General features: G+C 45.0%; 1 protein-coding gene across 9 annotated transcripts in view; it reads left to right on the top strand.

The window, feature by feature from the left end:
* Positions 1 to 23,593, top strand: part of EXOC1 (exocyst complex component 1) — a 332,741-nt gene that overhangs the window by 227,681 nt on the left and 81,467 nt on the right. For 6 of the 9 annotated variants that reach the window (XM_086962628.1, XM_086962630.1, XM_086962625.1 and 3 more), the window contains 4 exons: positions 2,554 to 2,598; positions 19,874 to 20,037; positions 20,150 to 20,260; positions 20,689 to 20,765. In XM_086962628.1, the coding sequence (XP_086818754.1) occupies positions 2,554 to 2,598; positions 19,874 to 20,037; positions 20,150 to 20,260; positions 20,689 to 20,765 (397 nt within the window). The remainder of the gene's footprint in view (positions 1 to 2,553; positions 2,599 to 19,873; positions 20,038 to 20,149; positions 20,261 to 20,688; positions 20,766 to 23,593) is intronic. The other 3 variants (XM_086962632.1, XM_086962631.1, XM_086962626.1) reach the window with 1 other exon arrangement.

The raw sequence follows: 23,593 nt of genomic DNA, 5'->3' as shown, positions 1-23,593 counted from the left end.
TGCTCTCAGGAAAGCTCCCATTCCTTTCTATTTTATTAGTACTGTGTAATGACTTCCCACTTTATTTTTAGATTTCAAGATGTTGTCAAGCACCAAGAAGCCTGATTAGGTATATGCTTCTCGTCTCAAATAAAATAGTAAAGTCAAATATAAATAATGGTAAGATGTTTGCACATGAAACAGACGCCAGATAGCATTCCAACCACCACTGCAGAGCGGCCAAGGAAGCTTTGGAATTTAAACTCTCCTAAACTCTTAAAGATGATTCCTCGGAGGAAGTGATGAGCGATATATTATGCCGCTTAGTGATGCAGATCCACTGATGCCAAAGGGTATATATTGTCAGCACCCTAATGGCAGATTCTATAACGTGCACTGACTTATTGACATAATTACGTTTGTTTGTTAGCCATATCCTCTGCTTTTCCTGCTAAGTCAACTCTCAAAGGCATCCTAAGGAACTAATTTCAAGTGTTCTGCACACATCATCCTTTTAACTGTTAAACTGTTTATTGATTCAGGACTAGACTGCTAACGTGTACCATTAGGGGCTCAAACCACTCGAGAGATGAATGTTGTGGAACAGTATATGGGGGTACCCGCAGCAGGTTTCACGGCACTTCAGAAAGCTGCTATCATTTAGGCATAATTTGTAATTTAAAATAGAGCCTCGTACAGTTGATTTAATAAGAATTAAAAGCAATGTTCAAAACTGCAATCAAATTAGCCGTAATTATGACCAGTTTGTAGAAAGGACTTTATGAAAAAGAAATAATGGGTGCTAACCAGTTTTCCAGATGTGTTTTTGGCAGCCAGCCTGTGTGTGTTCATTCTGCCTCGACTGTAGATCTCCTTATTCAGGACATTGATATCTACAGGGGAAAACTATAAAATATTTCTGCCCTTTTTCAAACAACCCTCTTACTACGCCTCTGTCGCTTGAAACAGAGCTATCCTTTATGAAGTAGACCAACTGCCCCATAAGAGGCTAGGCTGCAGGATTGGGCTCCTGCGCTCTCTTGCCATTCTTAGGCGGCTGTCTCGATCGAGATGAAGTGGTGTGGCTGGCGCTTTGGAAGCAATCCCTCTACTCTCCTCTGCTATTTTCTGTATGCCACAGTTTTGCCTTCCGCTACCCCCACCAGATGCTGAATTTAAGGACAACTTGAGAAAAAACCCAGCTGTTGCTAATCTCTCCATATTCTACTATGCCCCATGTGGCAGACAAGATGTTGTAGGGGCTGATGTTGGTGACATGACTTGCTACTTCTCTCTAGAAACGTACAATTTTCTTGTAGAGACAAAAATGTGCTTTCTAGTACCCTTATTTATTTGGCTGTGAGGCTTCCATAAACTTAAAGATACCATAGAGTCCTATAAGGTATTCATATTCATGTATCAGTCTTTGAACTACAGAGCTGTTAGTTGCTTTAAAATGTAGACGCACCCTTCCGATGTATCCGGATTATAAACCCAAAATCTTTTAGGGAAAACCATTTGTTCGAAGAAAGAATTACCTGGAAAGATTGCACAGCTCCTACTCCATTTTATTCCTCCACCTGGAAGGCAAATTCTTCAGCATTTACATAGATGTTTTACATTCTCACCTTTCTTTTTGTTTTTCTTCTTTTTTTATTGTCCTCATACGCCTTTAGATCTTTCCAGTACATCATTGACGTCCTCTGCTGTCCCCCTTTCGTGCTGGCCCCAGCAGAGAAATTCTGCTCTTAATGGATTGCACTTTACACAGAACCTCTCAAATTGGTCTGTTCTACATTTCTATTTGCTTGCCCCTGGAATTGACCTGAGTGGTGAAGTATATCCATGTAGAGGCATAATCATTGGACAAAAGACTTCTCCCAATTTGATCTAAAGATTGTCCAACCACCTTATACAGGGTCCCCAAAAGGCAATCTTCTCACTGTTCTCTTTTCTTGTAGCTGTATCCAATTGCATTAAGTATTTGATAGCGTTTACCCAATCTAAGAAGGTAGAGGGTGCTTTTAATCCAACATTTGCAGATTTCTCTTCGGGCCAGTAAGATAAGATAAAAACACAGCTTGTTAGAATCTGATGGTAGACTTTCATACCCATTGAGAAGACCAAAGAAAAATAGAGAGGTGCTCATCTGTATATCGACCCCAAGTATTCTCACCTTTCTTAATGTCATTACTCAAAAAACAAGTGGACTAAAGTTAAAGGTCTCTGAACAACTTAAAACCACAGCAATTCCTCCTGCATTTTCATATGGCTTCATTTTTAACATTCCATTATGTCTTAGATCATTTAATCAACATGTAACAACTGAGCATTAAAAGGCTGAAAAAGAGAACTTAGAATGCTTCGAAAACTGCATAATTTGCCATGTCAAACCTTTCTTTCTTCTTGTATTCATCAATTTCTGTCTGTTGGCATCAATAGTTAATTGTTTATAATAGTTCTTTGCATGTTTCTGCCTTAATACTGCCTAACATGCCTCTTATGCATGGTTTGTGCAACCTGCTTTTTATTATGCTTTTTTGTCTTTAATGCTTGCAACCTAATCCATCTCAGCTACGCTGCCGCGAAAAGAAAGTGCTGTCAAACAGGAAACCGAGAGTGAGTATTACCAGTGCATTTGCTTCATAAATGCTTGTTTGTTGATGTTTTGTGTTTGTATCATGTAAGTTGTTTATACCAACATACATGAATGGACAAGGTGGCATCCATTTTTTCAGGTACTTTTGATGCCCATGTTTGATTCTTACTCTAGCATTTAACGTGCCAGTCGGTGGAGCCATGCAGCTGCTGAATTTGTCGCATGACCCTCTCCAGTGAGGCTGGTGTCATTCTAAGTGACAGTGTATGGTTTAGAATAATTTGATGAAATTAATGGGGAGAAGGTTAGTGCTGTCATATGTGAGATTGCTTATTCTCTCAAAAGGGTTTTGTTCATCACCTGCATCCCTTCATTATATCAGAAGGCATTTTAATAAGGCTTTATTCATGCCATATGCAAGACCCTTCTGCTTGGCAGAAGCGTTTAGAACTCACAGGACTAGAAGTAGAGCACGGGCCAGCAACTCAAGCAATAACAGTTGTACATTAGTTAAGCAATAACAATGCTATACAAAATAAAAACAGGACTTCTTAACCATGTACATGTAGTCATTCCATCTTCTTAGTGGAAGAAGGAGTAATCTTCACCACAGATTCATCAAAGTGGGACAGTCCCATTGTTCTAGTATGGAAAAAAGCTGCAGATATCCGATATATGTATGTGTGTATATATGTATATGTTTTTGAGAAAGGCTGGTGTGCTGAAACGCGTCAAGTGGATAAATAAACAAAAGCTTAATGGTGAAGCTTACCTGTGTGTCGGAGTCCGATTTCTGGAGAAAGAGTCGGGAGTGGGTGGATATATATATATATATATATATATATATATATATATATACGTATACCAACGTTTCTAAAAATGTTCAACACATTCTTCAAAATAGTTTTGTATTCCCTTACTGTCTCAGAAAATATTAAAATATCGTCCTGATAAGCTTGGACGCCATCAATTCCTGCCCAAATTTCGGCCATAGGTTTCTGAAACATAATTGTGTCTGAGGTTACACCAAATGATAATCTCAGAAATGTACATACCCGAAAAGATGTCAAGGTGGTGTAAGATCTTGTGATTCTGGGGCTAGGGAATCTGGTGGTAAGCCAATATCGGGTCTAAAAATTATAAAATTAAATTAAATCTGGGGCTAGGGAATCTGGTGGTAAGCCAATATCAGGTCTAAAAATTATATATATAAATATATATATATAATTTTTAGACCTGATATTGGCTTACCACCAGATTCCCTAGCCCCAGAATCACAAGATCTTACACCACCTTGACATCTTTTCGGGTATGTACATTTCTGAGATTATCATTTGGTGTAACCTCAGACACAATTATGTTTCAGAAACCTATGGCCGAAATTTGGGCAGGAATTGATGGCGTCCAAGCTTATCAGGACGATATTTTAATATTTTCTGAGACAGTAAGGGAATACAAAACTATTTTGAAGAATGTGTTGAACATTTTTAGAAACGTTGGAATCACACTGAAGCATGACAAGTGTCCGTTCCTAATGAGTGAGTTGGATTACTTGGGTCATAACATCACCCCTTGAGGCATTATACCAACGTTTTTACTTATACAAGCCATTTCTGAGGACACACCTCCCAAAGACAAAGAGTCTCCAAAGTCGTTTCTGGGAATGAGTGAGTATTACACTAGGAGGTGTGCCCACCTTTGCCAACTCCATCCCTCAGCTGGACTAGGCAAAGTTAAGCACACTTTTCAGTCCCCTCCAACTTGAAGATGAGAGGACTTGAGGCTAGAACGATGCCCCCTCCCACAGGAGGGTGGCGTGCAAAATTGAGCGTGCACAATTGAGCGCCTTGAGACCCTACGGGTAGGTAGCGCGCTTAATAAGTGTCACTGATTGATTGATTGGTAATCGCCCCAGGTCAGGTGCCCATTGGCCGTAACGGTTACTCCCTTAAAATGGCTTCTAAATCTAGTATTTAGGAGGCTCCCTGAGACCTTGAAACTAGTTACCTGCGACCTAAGAAGAAGGACGAAGAGGACACCGTGCAGCAAAGTGTGAAGACGACTACTGACTAGGCCACAGCCTGCGAGAAGATGACTCCTGTCCTGCAGCCACCGACATCCAGAAACCCGAGGAAGACTGTCTGAACTTTGACAAAGGCCAAAACTCCAGAGGATAAAGGTTCTGTCCTCAAGAAACCAACACAAAGGACTCCTGTACCCTCTTGAACCGTGACTCCTGCCCAGTCTGCACCAGGTGCCTCTGGCCATGGCCATGTTAACCACCGACCCAGAAGAGGTTCCGCAGCGATGCTGACCTCAAGTCCCACTTTGACTGACCTTTCCTGGACACCACGACGACACCTGCAGGCTTAATCCAGAGGTTCCCCCTGACCGCAACTGACTCCGGTAAGAAGACTCCCACATCTAAATGCACCCCTGCACCCGAAGCCCCTGGGCCTTTGTGAGCTGAATTGACAGTGCCCCTATGACCACCTACATCTCTACTTACCTCTGCTGTTACTGGTTTCCCTCCTGCAGCTTCCGGTCTGGCACCTGCAGCCTGTTTGTCTGAAGAAAGTTCTCCATTGGAAAGCAGTGGGCACCCGACTCTGTATTTGCACCCTGCACCCAGCCCCCCATGTGCTGCTGAAGGTGTGTGTTTGGTGCTCCTTTGTAGCCCCCGCCCCCCTTGTGCTTGCTCTTACCCCAAAAGCTTGGCTCCTGCAACCGATGTACCTACCTGCAAGCAGTGTGGCTTTGAACCCCCCTTCTCCATTGAAATGAATTGGTCCAAACTCTGGTTTTGACCTCTGCACCCGGCCACCCCTGTGCCTCTGGTGGTGCAGTTTTAGTACTCACCAGAACCTTGCCCATCTTTGATCTAGAAGACAGGAACTGTAAGTTGTGTACTTACCTGTATAACCGCATTATTGTTTTCCTCCATAGGATAACATTGAACTGTTTTACAAATTGCACTAAGTGACGAATTTTGAAACTGAAAAGTATGTTTATTTAAAAACGTACTTACGTTATTGCAAATATCTTGGTCTTAAAATTAAACACAAACAAAGCTTACTTTTAAAACATTGGTGTGGATCTCCTTTTTGAGTTGTGTGCCAGGTATTGGTCATGTTTGTGCAATAAATGTCCTACAGTCTACTGTGCTAGACCTAAGGCTTCTCGATCTTACTACTGCTAATAGAACATCTTGGGTTTGCATTGAGCCTTGTACACCTCTGGGGGAATCTCTAGAATCTGTGCATGCTATGACCGCCTGGTGGTATACCATATACAAAGCCCCAGTTTCCTACAGGTCAATGCGAAGAACCTTTCCTTAGCAGTCACACAGCAAGTCCTTTATCACATAAGAGACAGTGTATTAGAGAAACATGCATTGGCAATGCCAATAGGTCTGGCTTTAAAGGAACGTTGTATGATAATGTGAAGCATTACAAGTAAATATCATGAGAATGGATATGCATTCGTGTGGAAGCAAAGATCTGTTGAATAATATTGGTGTAGTTTAAAAGGTCAGGTGACAGTTGCACAGTTAAGCCAGACCTAAACACCTGTTTAGGTTAATGACTGCCCTCCTTCCATCTGTGCTTCTACCAGAGAAAAACACCATAAACTATCTAGTTATCTATGACACTTTAATAGTATTACAATGTCATGTTTGCACCCCTGAATGTTCAAGCTCAGGCAGTTGGATAAACATAATGATCACAGCTGGGAAGAGGGCAAGCATTTTTGGAGAAAGTAAACTTCTTCTGCGCAATCAAAACATGTACTCATAGCGCCCAAAAGGTGGGCAGAGCCAAAGCCCCTCTCTAGTGATGCTCACATAATTGTATTACAACAGCTGCTCTCTCAAGTCAGACCATAGAAATAACCTTCATGACACGTATATCAGTTCCCTTCACACATGGCACAAGATGTTTCTTGCTAGGTTGACCTCTCATAGAGCGTTAAATATTGAAGGACTCCTCTCCCTTTCACTTTGCAGAGAAAACTTCATGTGTCTTCCTCAAATCTGAGGACTGAACATGTATAATCCTGTCTTTTGTGTAGACATTTTCTTCCTAATCTATGATATACTACTCTACCTCATTCTAGAAGATAATTAGAAGTTGTCTTTGTCTGATTTAATTACTGATGTTGGTGCTAGTCTAAGAGCTCGGCCACAACTATAACATGTATATAATCACTGGTTTAATAGTCTCCTCCAGACACACAGAGAAACTACAAGCCTTGGGCATATTATACGAGAGGCCCCTCTCACCGGCATTCCCTGCCTGTTGCCAGAAGACACATCTACATTAGTGGGTGGTTTCCTTTTAATCTTAGATGCACAATCCATCCTCACATTCATTCCTACGTCACATTACTGTCATTCTGAATGATAACCCCAGAGCAGCTTACTGAAAGGGACCTACCCTGGTATAGATACACTACACTCCTGTATGCATAGAAATGTGAGGATTTAATGATGCCACCAGGAACTGAAAGAATTGAGTGTGGGTAAAATGCCTGGTAGGTTTGTATTAGAACATTCTGAATATTTTAGTCCTTTATTTTATAGTTTCAAACCTTTGCTTCGCTGTCTCTATAATATTTAATTCATTAAAGATAATCAAATGTGTATTTTCCACAAGAGTCCACTTTTTTGGGCAAAACCTGGTCTTGTGTGAAATTACTTGACTATTGGGAATGCAAGGTAAATTGAAGACAGTAACAAATCTAACTCTTGGTAAAACAATATTGCAATGCATACTGGGTTTTAGACCCAACCCTCTCTCCAGGGTCACCCAAACATTCTGCCTTTTTCTCTCCACTTTTTGCTGAATTTGTTAGTTGGCCCTAGGACTCTGCACTTTATCACAGCTAACCAGTGCTAAGTTCTTGCGCTCACTCCCCTAAAACATGGTTGAATTGGTTTATATCCAATTGGCATATTTAATTTACTTATAAGTCCCTTGTAGAGTGGTAAACCATATATCCAGGCAGGTAAAATAAATGCTACCAGTAGGCCTGCAGCGCTCATTGTGCTACCCTCCTAAGTAGCACCTTAAAACATGTCCCCGGCCTGCCATTGCAGCCTGAGTGCAGTTTTGAACTGCTAATTCGACTTGGCAAAATAACCCCCTACCAAGCCTTAAACTCCCATTTTATTACTTATACGTCACCCCTAAGGTAGGCCATACACAACCCATAGGGCTGAGTGCTGTGTCATTAAAAGGTTGGATATGTACTTTTAAGTTTTATATGTCCTGGTATTGTAAAACTCCTAAATTCGTTTTTCACTATTGTAAGGCCTTCCTCTACCGTACAATATCAATCAATCAATCAAGAGTATTTGTAAAGCACGCTACTCACCCGCTAGGGTCTCAAGGCGCTGGGGTGGGGGGGGCTGCTACGGCTCGAAAAGCCAGGTGTTGAGTTGCTTCCTGATGGAGAGATGGTCCCTGGGTGAGTCGTAGGTGGGTGGGGAGGGTGTTCCAGGTCTTGGCCGCCAGGTAGGTGAAGGATCTTCCTCCGGTGGTGGTTCTGTGGATCCGTGGGACGGTGGCGAGGGCGAGGCTGGCGGAGCGGAGCTGGCAGGTTGGCGTGTAGAGCGTGAGGCGGTTGTTGAGGTATTCGGGGCCCAAGTCGTGGAGAGCCTTGTGTGCGTGGGTGAGGAGTCTGAACGTGATCCTTTTGCTGACGGGGAGCCAGTGCAGGTCCCTCAGGTGGGCGAGGATGTGGCTGTGTCGGGGGTTGTCCAAGACGAGTCGTGCTGAGACGTTCTGGATGCGCTGGAGTCTTTTCTGTAGTTTGGCGGTGGTCCCAGCGTAGAGGGTGTTCCGTAGTCCAGACGGATGGTGACGAGGGCCTGGGTGACCAATTTCCTGGTTCCAGTGGGGATCCAGCGGAAGATCTTACGGAGCATGCGGAGAGTGTTGAAGCAGGAGGAGGGAACGGCGTTAACTTGCTTGGCCATCGTGAGGGAGGAGTCAAGGATGAAGCCCAGGTTGCGTGCGTGGTCCGTGGGCTTGGGTGTGGGGCCCAGAGCAGGGGGCCACCAGGAGTCGTCCCAGGCGGAGATGGATGGGCCGAGGATGAGGACTTCCGTCTTGTCTGAGTTCAGTTTCAGGCGGCTGAGCTTCATCCAGTCTGCGATGTCTTTCATTCCGTCCTGGAAGCTGGCTCTGGCGGAGGTGGGGTCGTTGGTGAGGGAGAGGATCAGTTGGGTATCGTCGGCGTAGGAGATGATGTTGAGGTTGTGCTTGCGTACGATGGCTGCTAGGGGGCTCATGTAGACGTTGAAGAGGGTGGGGCTGAGTGAGGAGCCTTGAGGTACGCCACAGATGATCTTGGTGGCTTCTGCGAGGAAGGCCGTGAGACGGACTCTTTGGGTTCTGTCGGAGAGGAAGGAGGTGATCCATTCCAGGGCCTTTCCTTGGATACCGGCGTGGTGGAGGCGGGTTATCGGGGTGCGTTGGCAGACCGTGTCGAACGCAGCCGAAAGGTCGAGCAGGATGAGGGTGGCGGTTCCTCCGTTGTCCAGCAGGGTCCGGATGTCGTCGGTGGCCGCGAGGAGGGCGGTCTCGGTGCTGTGGTTCGCTCGGAGTCCGGACTGCGATGGGTCGATGGAGCCGTTCGTCTCCAGGAGGGCTGTCAGCTTTTTACGGTTTTCTCGATGACTTTTGCAGGGAAGGGGAGGAGCGAGATGGGGCAGAAGTTTTTGAGGTCTGAGGGGTCTGCGGTGGGTTTCCTCAGGAGGGCGCTGATCTCTGCGTGCTTCCAACTCTCCAGGAAGGTGGCGGATATGAAGGAGTTGTTGATGATGTCCCGAAGTTTGGGTGCGATGATGGAGTCGGCTTTGTTGAATATGTGGTGTGGGCTGGGATCGGCTGGGGAGCCCGAGTGGATGGTGTTCATCGTGTGGGTGGTATCTTCCGTGCTGACCTGAGTCCATGCGCACATGGTGGCGGTGGGGGGGTGTAGGTTCGGTGGTAGGGGACCTGTTCTGAGCGCCGAAGCTGTCGTGTATGTCGACGATTTTACAGTGAAAAAAGGTGGCCAGAGAGTTGCAGAGGTCTTGAGAAGGCGTGATGTCGTTGTTGCTGGCGTTGGGGTTGGAGAGCTTTTTCATGACGTTGAAGAGTTTGTTGCTGTTGTGGGTGTTGTTGTCCAGTCGTTCTCTGAAGGATGACCTTTTGGTGGTGCGGATCAGCTGGTGGTGTTTGCGGGTGGCGTTCTTGCGGGCTGTCATGTTGTCCGTTGACTGGTTGTGGCGCCAGGCTTTCTCGAGGTCACAGCAGGATTTCTTGGAGTCTTTGAGATCGTTGGTGAACCACGCAGCTTACTTGCAGTTGAGGTTGCTGGGAGGGTTTTTCAGTGAAGCAAGGGTGTCGGCGCAGTCAGTGATCCACTGTGTGAGGTGGCAGGCTCCTTCGTTGGGGTCCGTTGTGTTGGTGAGAGGGTTTAGGCGCAAGGAGGTGGTGAGTTGGTCGGTGGTAATCTTGATCCAGCATCTTCGGGGGTTTGTTGAGGTCGGTGGTGTGTCGTTGTTTTCCTGAAGTTGAAGTGTACGCAGCTGTGGTCGGTCCAGTGGAGCTCGGTGGTGTGGCTGAAGGAGATGTGGTTGCTGGAGGAGAAGACAGGGTCGAGCGTGTGGCCAGCGTAATGGGTGGGGGTGTTGCCCAGTTGCTTGAATCCGAGGTTTGCGATGTTGTCTAGTAGGGCAGTGGTGTTGTGGTCCTGGTCGTTCTCCAGGTGGAAATTGAGGTCTCCTAAGAGGATGTAGTTGGGGGAGGCGAGGGCGAGTGGGCAGATGAAGTCTGCGATGGCCTTGCTGAAGTGTGAGCGTGGTCCCGGGGGTCTGTAGATGAGGGTTCCTCTGAGGGTGGTCTTGGGGTCGGTGTGAATCTGGAAGTGCAGGTGCTCTGCTGTGGCGAGGGTGTCGTCGGTGTTGGTCGTGATGCGGATAGTGTTTCTGTGGGCGATGGCGATGCCTCCTCCGGTCTGGTTGATGCGGTCCCTCCGGATGATCTTGTAGCCGTCCGGGATGGCAATGGCGATGTTGTGGGCTGAGGAGGCGTTCATCCAGGTTTCCGTGAAGAAAGCGACGTCTGGTGCCGTTTTGTCCAGGAGGTCCCATAGTTCGACGGCGTGCCTGTGGATGGAGCGGGTGTTGAGCAGGATGCACTTGAGGTGGTTGTTGTTGGCGGCTGTTTTGACTGGCGCGGTGCAGGACCGAGTGCAGGTGAAGTAGAAGGCGTGGCAGGTGAAGGCTCCGTGGGTGTGTTTCTGGGTGGCTTGGTACCAGGCTGGATGTCGGCTGGTGTTGAGTGCGTGGAGGGTGGTGGCGTCTTAGCTCAGTCGGGTTGGCTGGCTCTGACGGGGTTTGTACGCGCGGTCCCCGCCATTTATGGCGAAGTGGGAGGGAGGAGCAGCTGGGAGGCGGGAACGGGGCGGCGAATGGGGAGCGGGAGACAGGTGAAGGGGGCGGGCCGCAGGAGAGCAGCGGCGGGGAGCGGAGGGAGGGTGGAAAGAGCGGAAAAGCGGAGAGGGGGAGAGCGAGGACAAGCCTGGGCAAGCCTTGAGAGCGAGGGCAAGCCTAGGCAAGCCTGGAGAGCAGGAGCCCTAAGGAGAGGCGGCAGCAAAAGGGCCAAGCAGGCAGCGGCAGCAGAATCCGGGCACACGGGGGCCGTGCGGTAGTAGAGTGACCGGGTCAAGGGTCAATAACATTGGTGATTCCTTATTGCATTTAATAAGCGGTCATTTCCAATTGGGAGCAGGTAGCTTTGTCATGTTTGGTATCTAGGAAATTGTGATGATAGGCCCTCTTCAATGGCATATCAGCATATCCTTTTCAGCTTTCCTTCACCAAAGGGGCCCTTTCTTATTATTTTACAATTAAAGTACTGCCTAACCTGTAAGTAGGATATTGTACTGCAAAAGACTAGCAAAAATAAGAAGACTGCATTGAGCAATCCGTGTATTCCACACATTTCTGAAGACTTCCTGGCCTAACTTCACATGATGTATTGATAAAGTACAAGTCCCATAGTGATGTCAGAATGTATGTGAGGAGGCCTACTTAGCTACCCTGCAAATCTAATTCACAAGGCCATGTATTTGGAATGCAACAAACCTTGCCTTGTGTTTGTTGTGTCCAAATATGCAAAGACAATTGATTAAATGGATGTGCCCTTTCTGGAATTTTAATGGGGTTGCAGGAAGTGTTCCACCAGCAGTTGTGTGGTCTTAGACACCAGCTTTCTGCATCCTTAACCCCATTGGTGAAAAAGGCTGGCCAAAAGAATGTGGGGCCTCACTTTTCTTCAGGTAGAATGTAGCGGTTCTTGTAGTATCAATATTACGTTAATTTCCTCAGTTACTAAATAACCAATGAGGGGAAAAGGACTGAAAAGTGTGTAGAAGGAAAACTGGAAGAAAGTTCCCCTCATCCAGGTGTAATTGGATCAGCACCTTTGGGACGGAGGAGAAATGTTGTCTTCAGTATTAGCATGTCTCTGTACAAGACATTGTGTAGTATGGCGGCTCATAGTTCACTAATGCAGCTTACAGAAGAGATGGCGCTCAAGAAGGTTGTTTCCCAGAAAAGTCTTTGATGCCAAACTGACTTTGGTAGGAAAGACATGTTTATTAGTTTGCAGAGAGCAAGACTAGAACACCATGATTACTGTCTACATACAGAAGGGCGCAGATTCAGTAAGTCAGGTGGCCTCTGATGGCATCGATGCATTGGGAGAGGGACCCTACTAACCTTTTTTCGTTATGCCTCAACAACAGTGATATTCGCCTACAAGGATGTACGTCTGGGTGACTTGAAGGGCTGCCACAAAGTAGGGCGGATTCCCAGACCTAGCTTGTCATCTTAGGCAGCTCAGTACTTGATATCCAGAGGCTTTTAAATCCGTTTTGCTTTCATGCCTCTTGGAGCGATTGCCTGTCGATAACGGGCCGGATCTGAGTGGCGACTAATAGAAGGGCCTGAAAGGGAAGCACTGCAGTTTCTGGTACTAGGAGAGACCTTATTCACTTATGCATCACCTGGCACCTGTGCTGGGAGTGTGGGCCTTCAACTTTCAAAAATGAATAAATACCACACCCGGGACTGACAAACTGGTAAAGTCACTGTTGGTTCAGCCAGCTCTGAAGCGTGCAACACTGAGTCAGTATTAGTTCTGGATGCTCGGAATTCAGAATGGACATAGAAATCAGACACATTGTTTCCTGGAAGGAATTTGGTCAGAGATGGGGACAATGATAGGAGATCCTTACACGGGTACATGTCCTGGTGAACACAGAGAGCTGTCACCTTGGGGACCCGGAGACATTTTAATCTAGTGGTGTTGGGCGAGGACACAGGAGCGCCTTAAAATCTGTAGAGGAAAGGAAGATGACGGGGCTGTCTACTTATCAGTCCATTTATGTGTGCTAAGTACCGTGTCCATCTAAATATCTATTGATGCTCCCTGATTTCAACCAAATGCAGTTCTTTACAGCTAGACATTGGGAGGATAAAAGTAAGAGGTACAGTTATTGTACTTGGTATTTCCTCCCCAGTAGTTTTCAATATTGTTTTAAATGCCATGTGAATTACAGGTTGGTACGTTATGGGAGAATGACTCATTAAACTATACTAATATACTACCCAAATACCTGAATAACATATCCACTACTCAAATTACTTCATATTTTTTTTACTATACTAATTTTCAACAGTAATCCTTTATGGGTTCCGGAGTGGCGTGCTACTCACCAGAAAAGCGCTTCACCACCCATCAGGGGTAACAAGTGATATATGAATGCAAATCTTTCTTCCTCTTTTATCCCTCCGCTATTATTCTCACTCCAAGTAACTGACTAATATCCACCACTGAAATTACTACATACTTCACCATATTAATGCACCACTAATCCTTTGTAGGCTTCCTGAATAGCGTGTGTCAACAAGCGCTAAATAAATACAAACCTTTGTCCTCCTCTATCCTTCTGCTATCATTCCAAATCCAATTAACTGACTAACCTATCCACCACTTACAATGTACTTGCATGTTTCACTATACTAATTCAACACTAATCCTCTATGAGTCCCGGAGTAGCGTGCTACTCGCCGAAAAAGCGCTTTGACGCCTCGTCCGGGGTATTAAGCGCTATACAAATGCAATTACAATACAATACAATAATTTAGGATTTCTTTTATGTTCACAAAATGTTTAGATTTCGATGTTTAAAAAGTTACTTGTGGTTTTCATAAGTTACGCACTTTCATGACCATAAACAGAAGAGCAATTGAGCATCGGCTTCAGAAGTCAAAACATACTTGCGAACAAGCATTCCTACTTCTATATCCTGGGTCTCTCGTTTGTATTTGCTATATTCTGCCACCTAGTGGCAATACCGGGAATCGCTTCCAAAAGAAGTTTCAATGTAGATCTTTGCACGACCTGCCATCATGACAGTGAAGTATTCAGCCATGGCCGTTTCCCTTGCGTGTGGTTTTTCAAGTGAAATAGTATCACGAAATATCACTTTTCTATTCTAGACTGTAGTTAGATGAGCTGTGATAGTTTCCTCAAGACTATTATGACTGGTCCAGTGGGAGAGCCTTGCTGGTCCGCTCTGCTGCCTTCTCCGTCTGACTGTCATTTTGTCTGTTTACTGTATTTACTCTATTTGTGCATGTCTGTTGTCTGTTTTCACTGTAATTGTGCCTGTTTTTCTGGTCTCTTGTTGTCCTCCGTTCCCTCTGCGCCCGTTTTCGCTGCCCTTTTTTTGCCCCTGCAGCCCGCCCCCTCCCCCCGCCGGTTCCCGCTCCTGCCTCCCAGCTGTGTTTCCCTCCCTGTTCCCCATTTAATGGTGGCCACTGTGCGGCCATGCCGCTGGTGTGCCAAAGGCAAGCCCATCTGTGACCAGCGCCTGGGACCCTGGTTCTCCACCCATCTACCGCTACGACTCAGCTGCACTCTAAGCGCTCAACCCCGGAAGGAACAACAACTGCCGGCTGTCTTCTCCTGACGTCACCCGCGGCCAGTTCTCCTGCCGACACTGCTGACAAACCACCAACCTCCGCACTCCCACCACCGCCGCCCCGCCAGATGCCAGCACTCCCAAAGGCCTGAGGTGCATCCTTCTCAACATGGGCTCCCTACACAGACACGCAGTAGAAATCTGGGACCTCCTCGACATCCTCTCGCCAGACGTCGCCATCTCCGCGAAAACCTGGACCAACCCCACCTCCGCCCCAACATCGCCACCGCCATCTCCGACGGATATAAGATCCAAAGGAAGGACCGCCCCAACCACCCTGGAGGAGTACTCTCCATCGCATACAAGAACTTAGGCAGCTCAGTACAAGAACTCCCTCCGACTTACCACTTCCAGCAAGAAGCACCACTGCGTACACTTGTCTTTCGAGAAAGCCACCGCTCATAACCTACTCCACACCCTTGTGAAGGAGCTGGAGCAAAATCACTGAGGAGCACCTCAACTCGATCCCCCTCCCACCATGACCAATGGCAACTCTGCAGCCAAAGAACTTCACAGATGGATCACCAACTGCACAGACAAGCTTTCCGCAACTCCGGCAGACCGCCCCCATGAAGGCCACCTGAATCACCACAGACCTACAAGAATCCACTCACCTGCAGATGTCTTGAGAAGCTATGGAGAAACCACAAAACCACGGAAGACCAAACCACCTACAAGAACGCTATGACAGAATACCACCAACTCATCAGATCCACCAAAGGAACCTTCATCCAGAACAAAATCCTCACTAACTCCAGCAACTCATAGGAACTCTTCAGCATAATTCAGGAATTCACCAAACCCCCCAGTGAAGCCACGGACGTCACACCCTCCCAGGACCTTTGCAACAGATCCGGGTTCTACTTCCATCTGAAAATCAAGTCCCTCTATGACAACTTCAACAAACAGACACCAAACTCACTCCTTCCCACAGCAAAGACAGCCAACCTACCATCTACGCCTGGGACAACACCTGGTGGCCCACCGCCCTCGGCATCCCCCCACTCCTACGGACCACGCCCGAAACGACAGCATCCTACTCAAATCTTCCCTCACCATGACCAAACAGATCAATGCCGTTGCCTCCACCTGCTTCAACACCCTCAACATCCTCTGCAAGACCTTCAAATGGATCCCCCCGAATCTAGAAAGATTGTCACCCACACACTCATAACAAGCAGACTGGACTACGGAAACTCCCTCTATGCCGGAATTAACAAATTCCTGCTCTGCAAGCTCCAGACCGTACAGAACACCGCTGCCAGACTTTTCATCCACATCCCACAACATGAACACATCACCCAACACCTGCGAGACCTCCACTGGTTTCCCATTGGGAAGAGAGTAACCTACAAACTACTCACCCACGCCTACAAATCCCTCCACAACACCGGACCCCAATACCTTAATGAAAGAAGCCAAACAGTCGCATAATTCCAATGGCCCTGCTCATATCTCTGACTAGGTCCAGAAGTGCTCCTCAGTGATTCCTTCTTTTTTTTGATACATTGAGTTCAGAGTTTAGCTACTATGGAAACGAGGAAGACTAAACTCCACTCCACAACACAGACTATCATACCACATAATTACTCTCCATAACACATAATCCCACTCTCCATGATTCCTATACACTAAATACCACATACTTTCTATCCACATAATTTCACTGCACAACATACCACATAATTGCACTACACACAACCTAAATCCACTCCACGAAACATTAATAAAATACTTTTAGATTTACAGCGCTAATAGTTCTAACTCTTGCAAATGCAAGACCTATTACATTACAAATGCTTCTTTAACTGGTAGTCGTGTTTGCAGAGTGGTGCAGAAGGGGAATGGGCCTCCAACCAGCGCTCAGGAATTCCATTGCCTAAGACTTACTGGAGGTACCAGGAGGGCTACTTGGCCGCCAAAGCCCCTCAGGAGTAAAGTTGACTTCATCCCTCAACCCGTAGTGTGCCATGAGGCGCATTTGCAGAGTGGTGGGGAAAGGGGGCTGTGATCTCCGAAGACCTGTTAGTAATCCCACTGTGTGGGATTTACTGGAGGTAACAGGAGGAGTAGTCGGCCGCAAGGACATCTTTGGGGGCCAACTACCCCTCCTATTTTCTCCACTAAGTCCCACACTACAGGAATGTGAAGTTCTCATAGCAGGCCACGCCCCCTTCTGCACCACTCTGCAAGCACGCCTTCTGGTGCGGTCTTGTTTGGGAGAGGAAGTCCCCTTGCCTCCTGAGAGTCCCTGGGGGCCAACTAGCCCTCCTGTTATCTCTAGTAAGCCCCTCACAGCTGGATTGCTGAGTGATCTGAGGCCACGCCCTTTTTTGACACCACTCATAAAACGAGCCTCTTGGCGTACTGTTGCTCAGGATGAAGTCCACTTTAGTCCTGAGGTTCTCAGGGTACAAGAGGACCTCATCGCCCCACCAGCAGTGCGCCGAGAGGAACGTTTGCAGAGTGATGTAAAGAGGGGCGTGGCCTCGGACCACCTCTCAGCAATCCCACTGTGTGGGGATTACTGGAGGTACCTGGTGGTCTAGTTGGCCACCTGAGGACCCTTAGGATTAAAGGGGACTTAATCCCCCAATTCAGAACGGTGGTGTCGTGTGTGATGTCACTGAACATGTCATGAGTGATGTAATATGTGACGTCATCAGCAGTGCATTGCAGGCGCGCAAGTTATAGTGAGTCCAACTAACTATAACGTGGGAATTTCAATGGTTTTATGTCCGTAAAATTTCCAGCTAACTATAACTGGTGTCAAACCTATGGTTATTTCAGTGAATTTCATAGGTTTTTTAAATGCTAATTCCTAACTATAACTGGTGTGAAACCTATGATTTTTTCAGTGAATTTCATAGGTTTTGTAAATGCTAATTCCTAACTGTATATAGGGCCTCAAACCTATGTTTTTTCAGTGAATTTCAAAGGTTTTTTAATAGCAAATTTCTATAGCTATGAAATATATTTTTTATAATGAATCCTATATTATATATTTATGTAATACTATTTTTTTTTATGTATATCGTTCATGTTTATTTATTTATTTATTTATTTATTTTGCCCTGGAGCGCTCCCGGTGCGCGTACCGGTGAGCGTCCCGTAAGCGCTATTGCCGCAAACGAAAACATTATCGTGACGTATCGCGTAGCCGCGTGATGCGTCTTATGACGCACGGCGTAAGCACACCCGGAAGCGCCCGAGCGCATACGATCGCGCTACGTAAGCGCCCCCCCGGGGCGCGTAGCGTAACCGCGTCGGGTCATGTGACCTGAAAATAACACTTTTCATTGGTTCAGAACAGTTTTTTTTCCAAATGATGAAAGCCCCCACCTTTTTTCCTCATTCTCACTTTGTACTTTGACTGAGGAAGACCTGCTTGCAGACCTGTTTGTAGTAAGTGAGAAATGGCTACAGTAGCAACAGCAGCAGGAGCATCTCAACCACCACCACCACCACCACAAGGACCACCACAACACCACAGTGGTGGTGAAGAAGAAGAAGAGGAGGAGGAGGAGGAGGAGAGGCAGTTCCTGCCTGAAGATAATACCCCCTATAAACCCAAGGAGCACTTTGTGTGGGAGTTTTTTAAAATCCCAAGGGGACAAAAGAAAGTAAATGCTCCAAAAGTCACATGTCTCATCTGTGGCACTGTGCTTTCCAGGGGGAACCCTGCAAAAAAGTATTCATTTGGCAACAATACAATGATTAGTCATATGCAACGCAAGCACCCAAACAACTATGCTGCGGCAGAGGTCCGAGAACTGACTAGAAACCCTCCCCAATCTTCTCCCAGCACCTCCAAAAGAAAACAACCCACTCCATCGGGTCCAGAGACAAGGGAGATGGTCCCAAAAATGTTGTGTAGATTCAGAAGAGAGTAAAATGTAATACTTGAAAACATCATAAGTGAGCAGGGTAGACTACCCATGATCCCCTAGGCCTTCTCAGGGAGTGCTTAAAGGATCTGTTTCTGCTTTCCTGACAGACTATGGTATGGATTCCATATACCACAATAACTTCTGTAACAACATGCAAGATATCTACAGAGGAGACGGTGTACATTGAATTTAAGACTCTGCATTGGTACCTACATGTTGGTACTTAAATCACCCACACAACACAACAACTCTATTCAGAGCTACCCTACCTCTAAGCACTTTAAATTATTATTTTACTGTTTCACTGGGTTTTCCCCATGGTACACTCCCCGGTACGCTCCCCGGTGCGCGTACCGGGCGCTCCCCCCGCGAAAATCGAAAAAAAAATTAAAAAATGTTTTGCCCCGCGGGGCCCTTTTATGGCCCCCACATCAAACCTAGGAGATCGGGGGAGTCTACCCTGCCCCCTTTTGGTCATTTCCCCCTTTGTTTTTGCCACCTCTTGTGTCTCGATCCTACCGAGACACAAGATGGCGGCCGCTCCGGACTGTTTGGAATGTTGACAGACACCCGAGAGCCAATCAGCTTTCTGCTTGCGGTGGAGCGCGCCCCGGTGCGCGTACCGGGGCGCGCATATAGATATATATATTTTTTTGAACCTAAATTACTCAAAATCCACTGGAGCACATATCTTGAGACATAGCAAAGGCACGTCGGGCTACCAGTCCCTACAATTTTGCCAAGTTTGGTGGAAATCCATTCAGCCGTTCGGGCTAAAAGTGAGTCCAACCGCCCTATGGAATTTAACTTGGGGAAACTTTCAGGGAAGGAGCGGAGCGGAGCTGGCCATTTTCTTGGAGAAATTCCGCCAATTCCGTCCATCAACGCCAAAGTTATTCCCAATAGAATGTTGCGGATTTCCTATGGAAAACGATCCTAACTATAACTCGTAATATATATATATATATATATATATATATATATATATATATATATATATATATATATATATATATATATATATATATATATATATACCATACCAACATATTTTCAGTATGTTTTAATTTATTAACTAAATGATCTTCAGTGAAAGTTTATAAATCTTAAATGCTTAAGTACAAATATAAATATTTGGAGCTCAATTTAGTTTTTTGTGCCATATAATCAAATGGTTCATTTGGTCTAAGATGTTATGGGGAAACTATGGTATTGTAAAAGTTGTGTAAAGAAATGTTTGCAAAAGATGTTTTGCAAAACCGTATTATTACTTGCTAACTTTCTTTTGAAAGGAGATAAGAAAATGCCGGATTTGTATGTCAGTTTGCGGCACTCACTTTCCTCTGACGTGCTTTCCTAGGTCTCCATGGAAGTGCGGGCAAATTGACTGGCTCTACCTCCAGTCTGAATAAACTGTCTGTCCAGGGATCAGGGAATCGCAGGTCTCAGTCTTCTTCCCTATTGGACATGGGCAATATGTCTGCTTCTGATCTCGATGTGGCCGACAGAACCAAGTTTGATAAGGTAAATTGAATGTGATCTTATCACTTTGCACCCTCAGAATTGTATGTCTGTTTTAGTGTAAACATGAACCTCGTCTGCCACAAATCCCTTTTTTATGATCCCATTTTTCCAGATTTTTGAGCAGGTCTTAACTGAACTGGAGCCACTGTGTCTGGCGGAACAAGACTTCATAAGCAAATTCTTCAAGCTGCCACAGCATCAAAGCTTGCCTGGAGCTCCCGTGGTATGTATCAGTTTCTACCTGTCGCTCTGATCTGTCTGGCCGGTTAAGTTGAGTGCCTCAAGGGGGTGATGGGATATGAGGTTCATTTGGAATCTCTTTTTCAGAAAATCTTTTAGGGCCGTCCAGTTGCCCACAGTAACATTGCCAATGATCATATAAGAGCTCACATAAATTTTCATATAAATTATTACATTCATTTAAAATAGTATAAAATATTGAAGTTTCCTTTTACTTTTATTTGGCTGCATTCTTAATTGTCCTACTGTAGTGCACAGTGTAATTAATGATGGGCTGAAGGAAACTTTCATATTACTGTCATAAAGTCTGGACATCTACTGCAACCATTCCAGTCACATCTGCACAACTGTAAGGTGTTTTAACATTGCAAGCCATCAACACCTGAACTATTATTATTATTATTATTACAGAATGACACAGAGGAAGCAGATGGAGGAACCAACTCTCGGTCTCACATTCCGGGGGGACAACTGTCTGCATCATCTGAGTATGTTTTGCCCTTTTATCTCTGTTCAAGCAGCTGTAGGTGTTTCCAAATTATAATGCATGTTTGAGTTTAGTGCTCATTTTATTTCCTTTTTCATTTACAAAAACATACATAAATACATATTGTGTGTTTCTAAAGTACAATTTATGGTGCTGTAAGGTCGGAGTAAGATGTAATTCACTCTACTAATGGGGAATCCATTGAACATGTTATTTAAAGACATCCGACCTCACTATCATGTCACCAGAATTTGGCAACAATAAATGGATGCTTACTAGATATTTGCATCCTTATGTAACTTTAAATTGGGTAATGGTAACATCTGTTGTTTACAGATGTTAAAAACAGCAGACGGCCTTTATAAAAAATACAATTAAAATGAAGCAGTTATCATTCTTGTCCCCTTCTGACAGGCCGAGTCTCTAAGGTCTAGGTAAATCTGATAGCAAGTGCTGCCAAGTGTTGCCTGTCATCCCTGAACCCATAGCCTGCCTGAAATGCCAGGAAACTACTGGGCTTTGACTTCAGTGGAGCAGAGGAGTTGAGTGGTGAACGCTTATTCGAGGAAGAAGGTCTGAAAGTCTAGTCAGAAATAATTATTTTACAAAGCTTTAGGGATTTTCTTAAAATATGACTTAATAGTTCAGTAAAATAATATTTCAAGAATATTGCGGTCTCAGCCAGTTGAGACATCCAGTTGTTTAAACCCACTCATATCTGGCTTTGTGCGTAGTAGAGCAGTATAAAATGTTCATCTTTCTAATACGCTCTGCGCAGTATATCTAGTTTGGTACGTGCAGATTGGAAATTATTTGTAAGCCTTTTTTGTTCTGTTACTCCTCTTTCTCTCTGTAGATCTTTGTTGTAGTCCAAGTGGTTGGGATGGAAATTGTTGCGTGCCCTCAGTCCTTGTGCCGAATTCAATCTGCGGGAAATAGAGTGAGTGGGAGATAGATGGGGAAAGAAAGTTGGAAGGGAAGTGAAAGCAGAGGAGGAAGAAAGTGAAAGAGAGTGAGAACAAAGAGGCGGAGAGATAACCGTAAGGGAAGGAGCAGGAAGTAGAGGGAGAGGATGGGAAAGGTGTGCTGGAAAGAAAATGGAAGAGAGAAGGGGAAGGAAGGTAAAAAGGGAGTGAAATGAAAGGAAAACATTTTAAAGGGGTAAATCCAAGAAGCAATAAGGTTGGAACAGGAGTATGGGGAGTGAAGAAGGAATGAGAAAGAGTGAAAAAGGGGGGGGGGGGGGATATCAAATAGGTTTAAAAAATAAATGGGAGGAAGGAGGAGCCAAGTGGGAGAGGAAAGTGAAGCGCAAGATCAATTGCAGGATTATGATATCTAATAGACAATAAGTCTTAAAGTTACAATCTAAATAATTGTGTTTTTAGGTGCTTGTAGAAAGTGTAAGTTTCATTCTTGAGCTAGCACAAATCGCAGTCATGTAAGAGCCTCTTAAGGTTTGATAAAAGGAGATCTACTTGACATGGGTCCCTGTAAAGAGAATAGCCTATTACATTCGTAGGGAGCAATATTAGAATCATGGTGGAACACCTCTCAGAGGAATCGTGACAGAGGAAAACACAGTGGGTATTTCTGGAATGGTGACATTTGGGTGATACAGGGGCACTGCACAAGGACCTTCTACTTAGCAGTCAGATTTAGTCTTGTCAGTAAACGACTTGGTTGATAGTTTCTCGTTCCATACCTTTCAAAGCAGCTAGAGAATAAATTCATACTCCTATTACTTGGAAACCAAAACCATTCGCACTACATTTGTCTCTTTTACGCTACTGAAAGAGCCTAGAAACTAAAATTCTTTATAAATGATGACTCAATCCACTATCACACTTACCAACAATACCAGGCCCATAAACATAGTGAATGAGGTGAATGGATCATATGTTGTTTATGACTTCATGCAATAAACTATCTACAATAAACAAGACCAGCTTGTCATTTTAAAAAGTTTATTAAAACATATTTAAGAAAACTTAGGTTTGGAACTTTATTAAGCAAGCATTAGAAAAAGTCATATAAGTTTTATTCAGCATTTTATAAAGAGAGCTTATTTCAAGAAAACATTATTAATTAGCAGAAATAAGTGAAAAGGAAAAGCATTTCCAAAACCTAACTATCTCTCTGACGCTACCCTCATCGCCTGAAAACAAAGTCTTAAAAGTTACATTTCTTACGTGTAATCATCGGGCAGCAGAACACGTCCTTCTGGAATCAAGAGCGTAAAACAAAAGTTTGCAGCGAACGCCTATTCTTATACTCAAAAAAAGCTGAGCTAACTATTTTTCACATTCCAACAGCTGAATTCTGGCTCTCCATTGGCTGAATCACCTCACGCCACAGTAAACTGTGACATCTTCCATCACGAGACCAGGCTTTACACAAAGTCATTGTCCATGCACAGAATCCTGGCAACAGTTCCATAGTCCGCTACATTTTGTAGCAAAAATGTTCAAGCAATAGGAAATCTTGTCACGTCTCTTCCTTTTAGCCTTGAGCCAGACCGTTCTGAGCTTTGTGGCACATCCAAACCCACTCCACAGAGTTGACTTTAGCAGTTCATTTTTTGAAGCTTTCAAAGTAAAAGGCTTTTCCTCCACTTCAGAATAAATTGTCTCATGTGGGTTTTAATATCAGCAGGCCTTTTCTGCGCTGCTTCAGATTGCGTCACTGCGCCATTTTCAGCTTGCGTCACTTTTTCAGAAAACTAATATTTAAACAAACACAAAAGAATAATTAATTCAGGTAAAACAAACCCTTCTGTACCACCCAGCCCTTGCTAATTATTATTTAACCCACTAATAAAAGACATTT

This window comes from Lissotriton vulgaris, chromosome 3_1, assembly GCF_964263255.1.
Source record: "Lissotriton vulgaris chromosome 3_1, aLisVul1.2, whole genome shotgun sequence".
NCBI lineage: Eukaryota > Metazoa > Chordata > Amphibia > Caudata > Salamandridae > Lissotriton > Lissotriton vulgaris.
The sequence above is the reverse complement of the archived record's forward strand: the minus strand, read 5'-3'. Positions and strand labels throughout refer to the sequence as shown.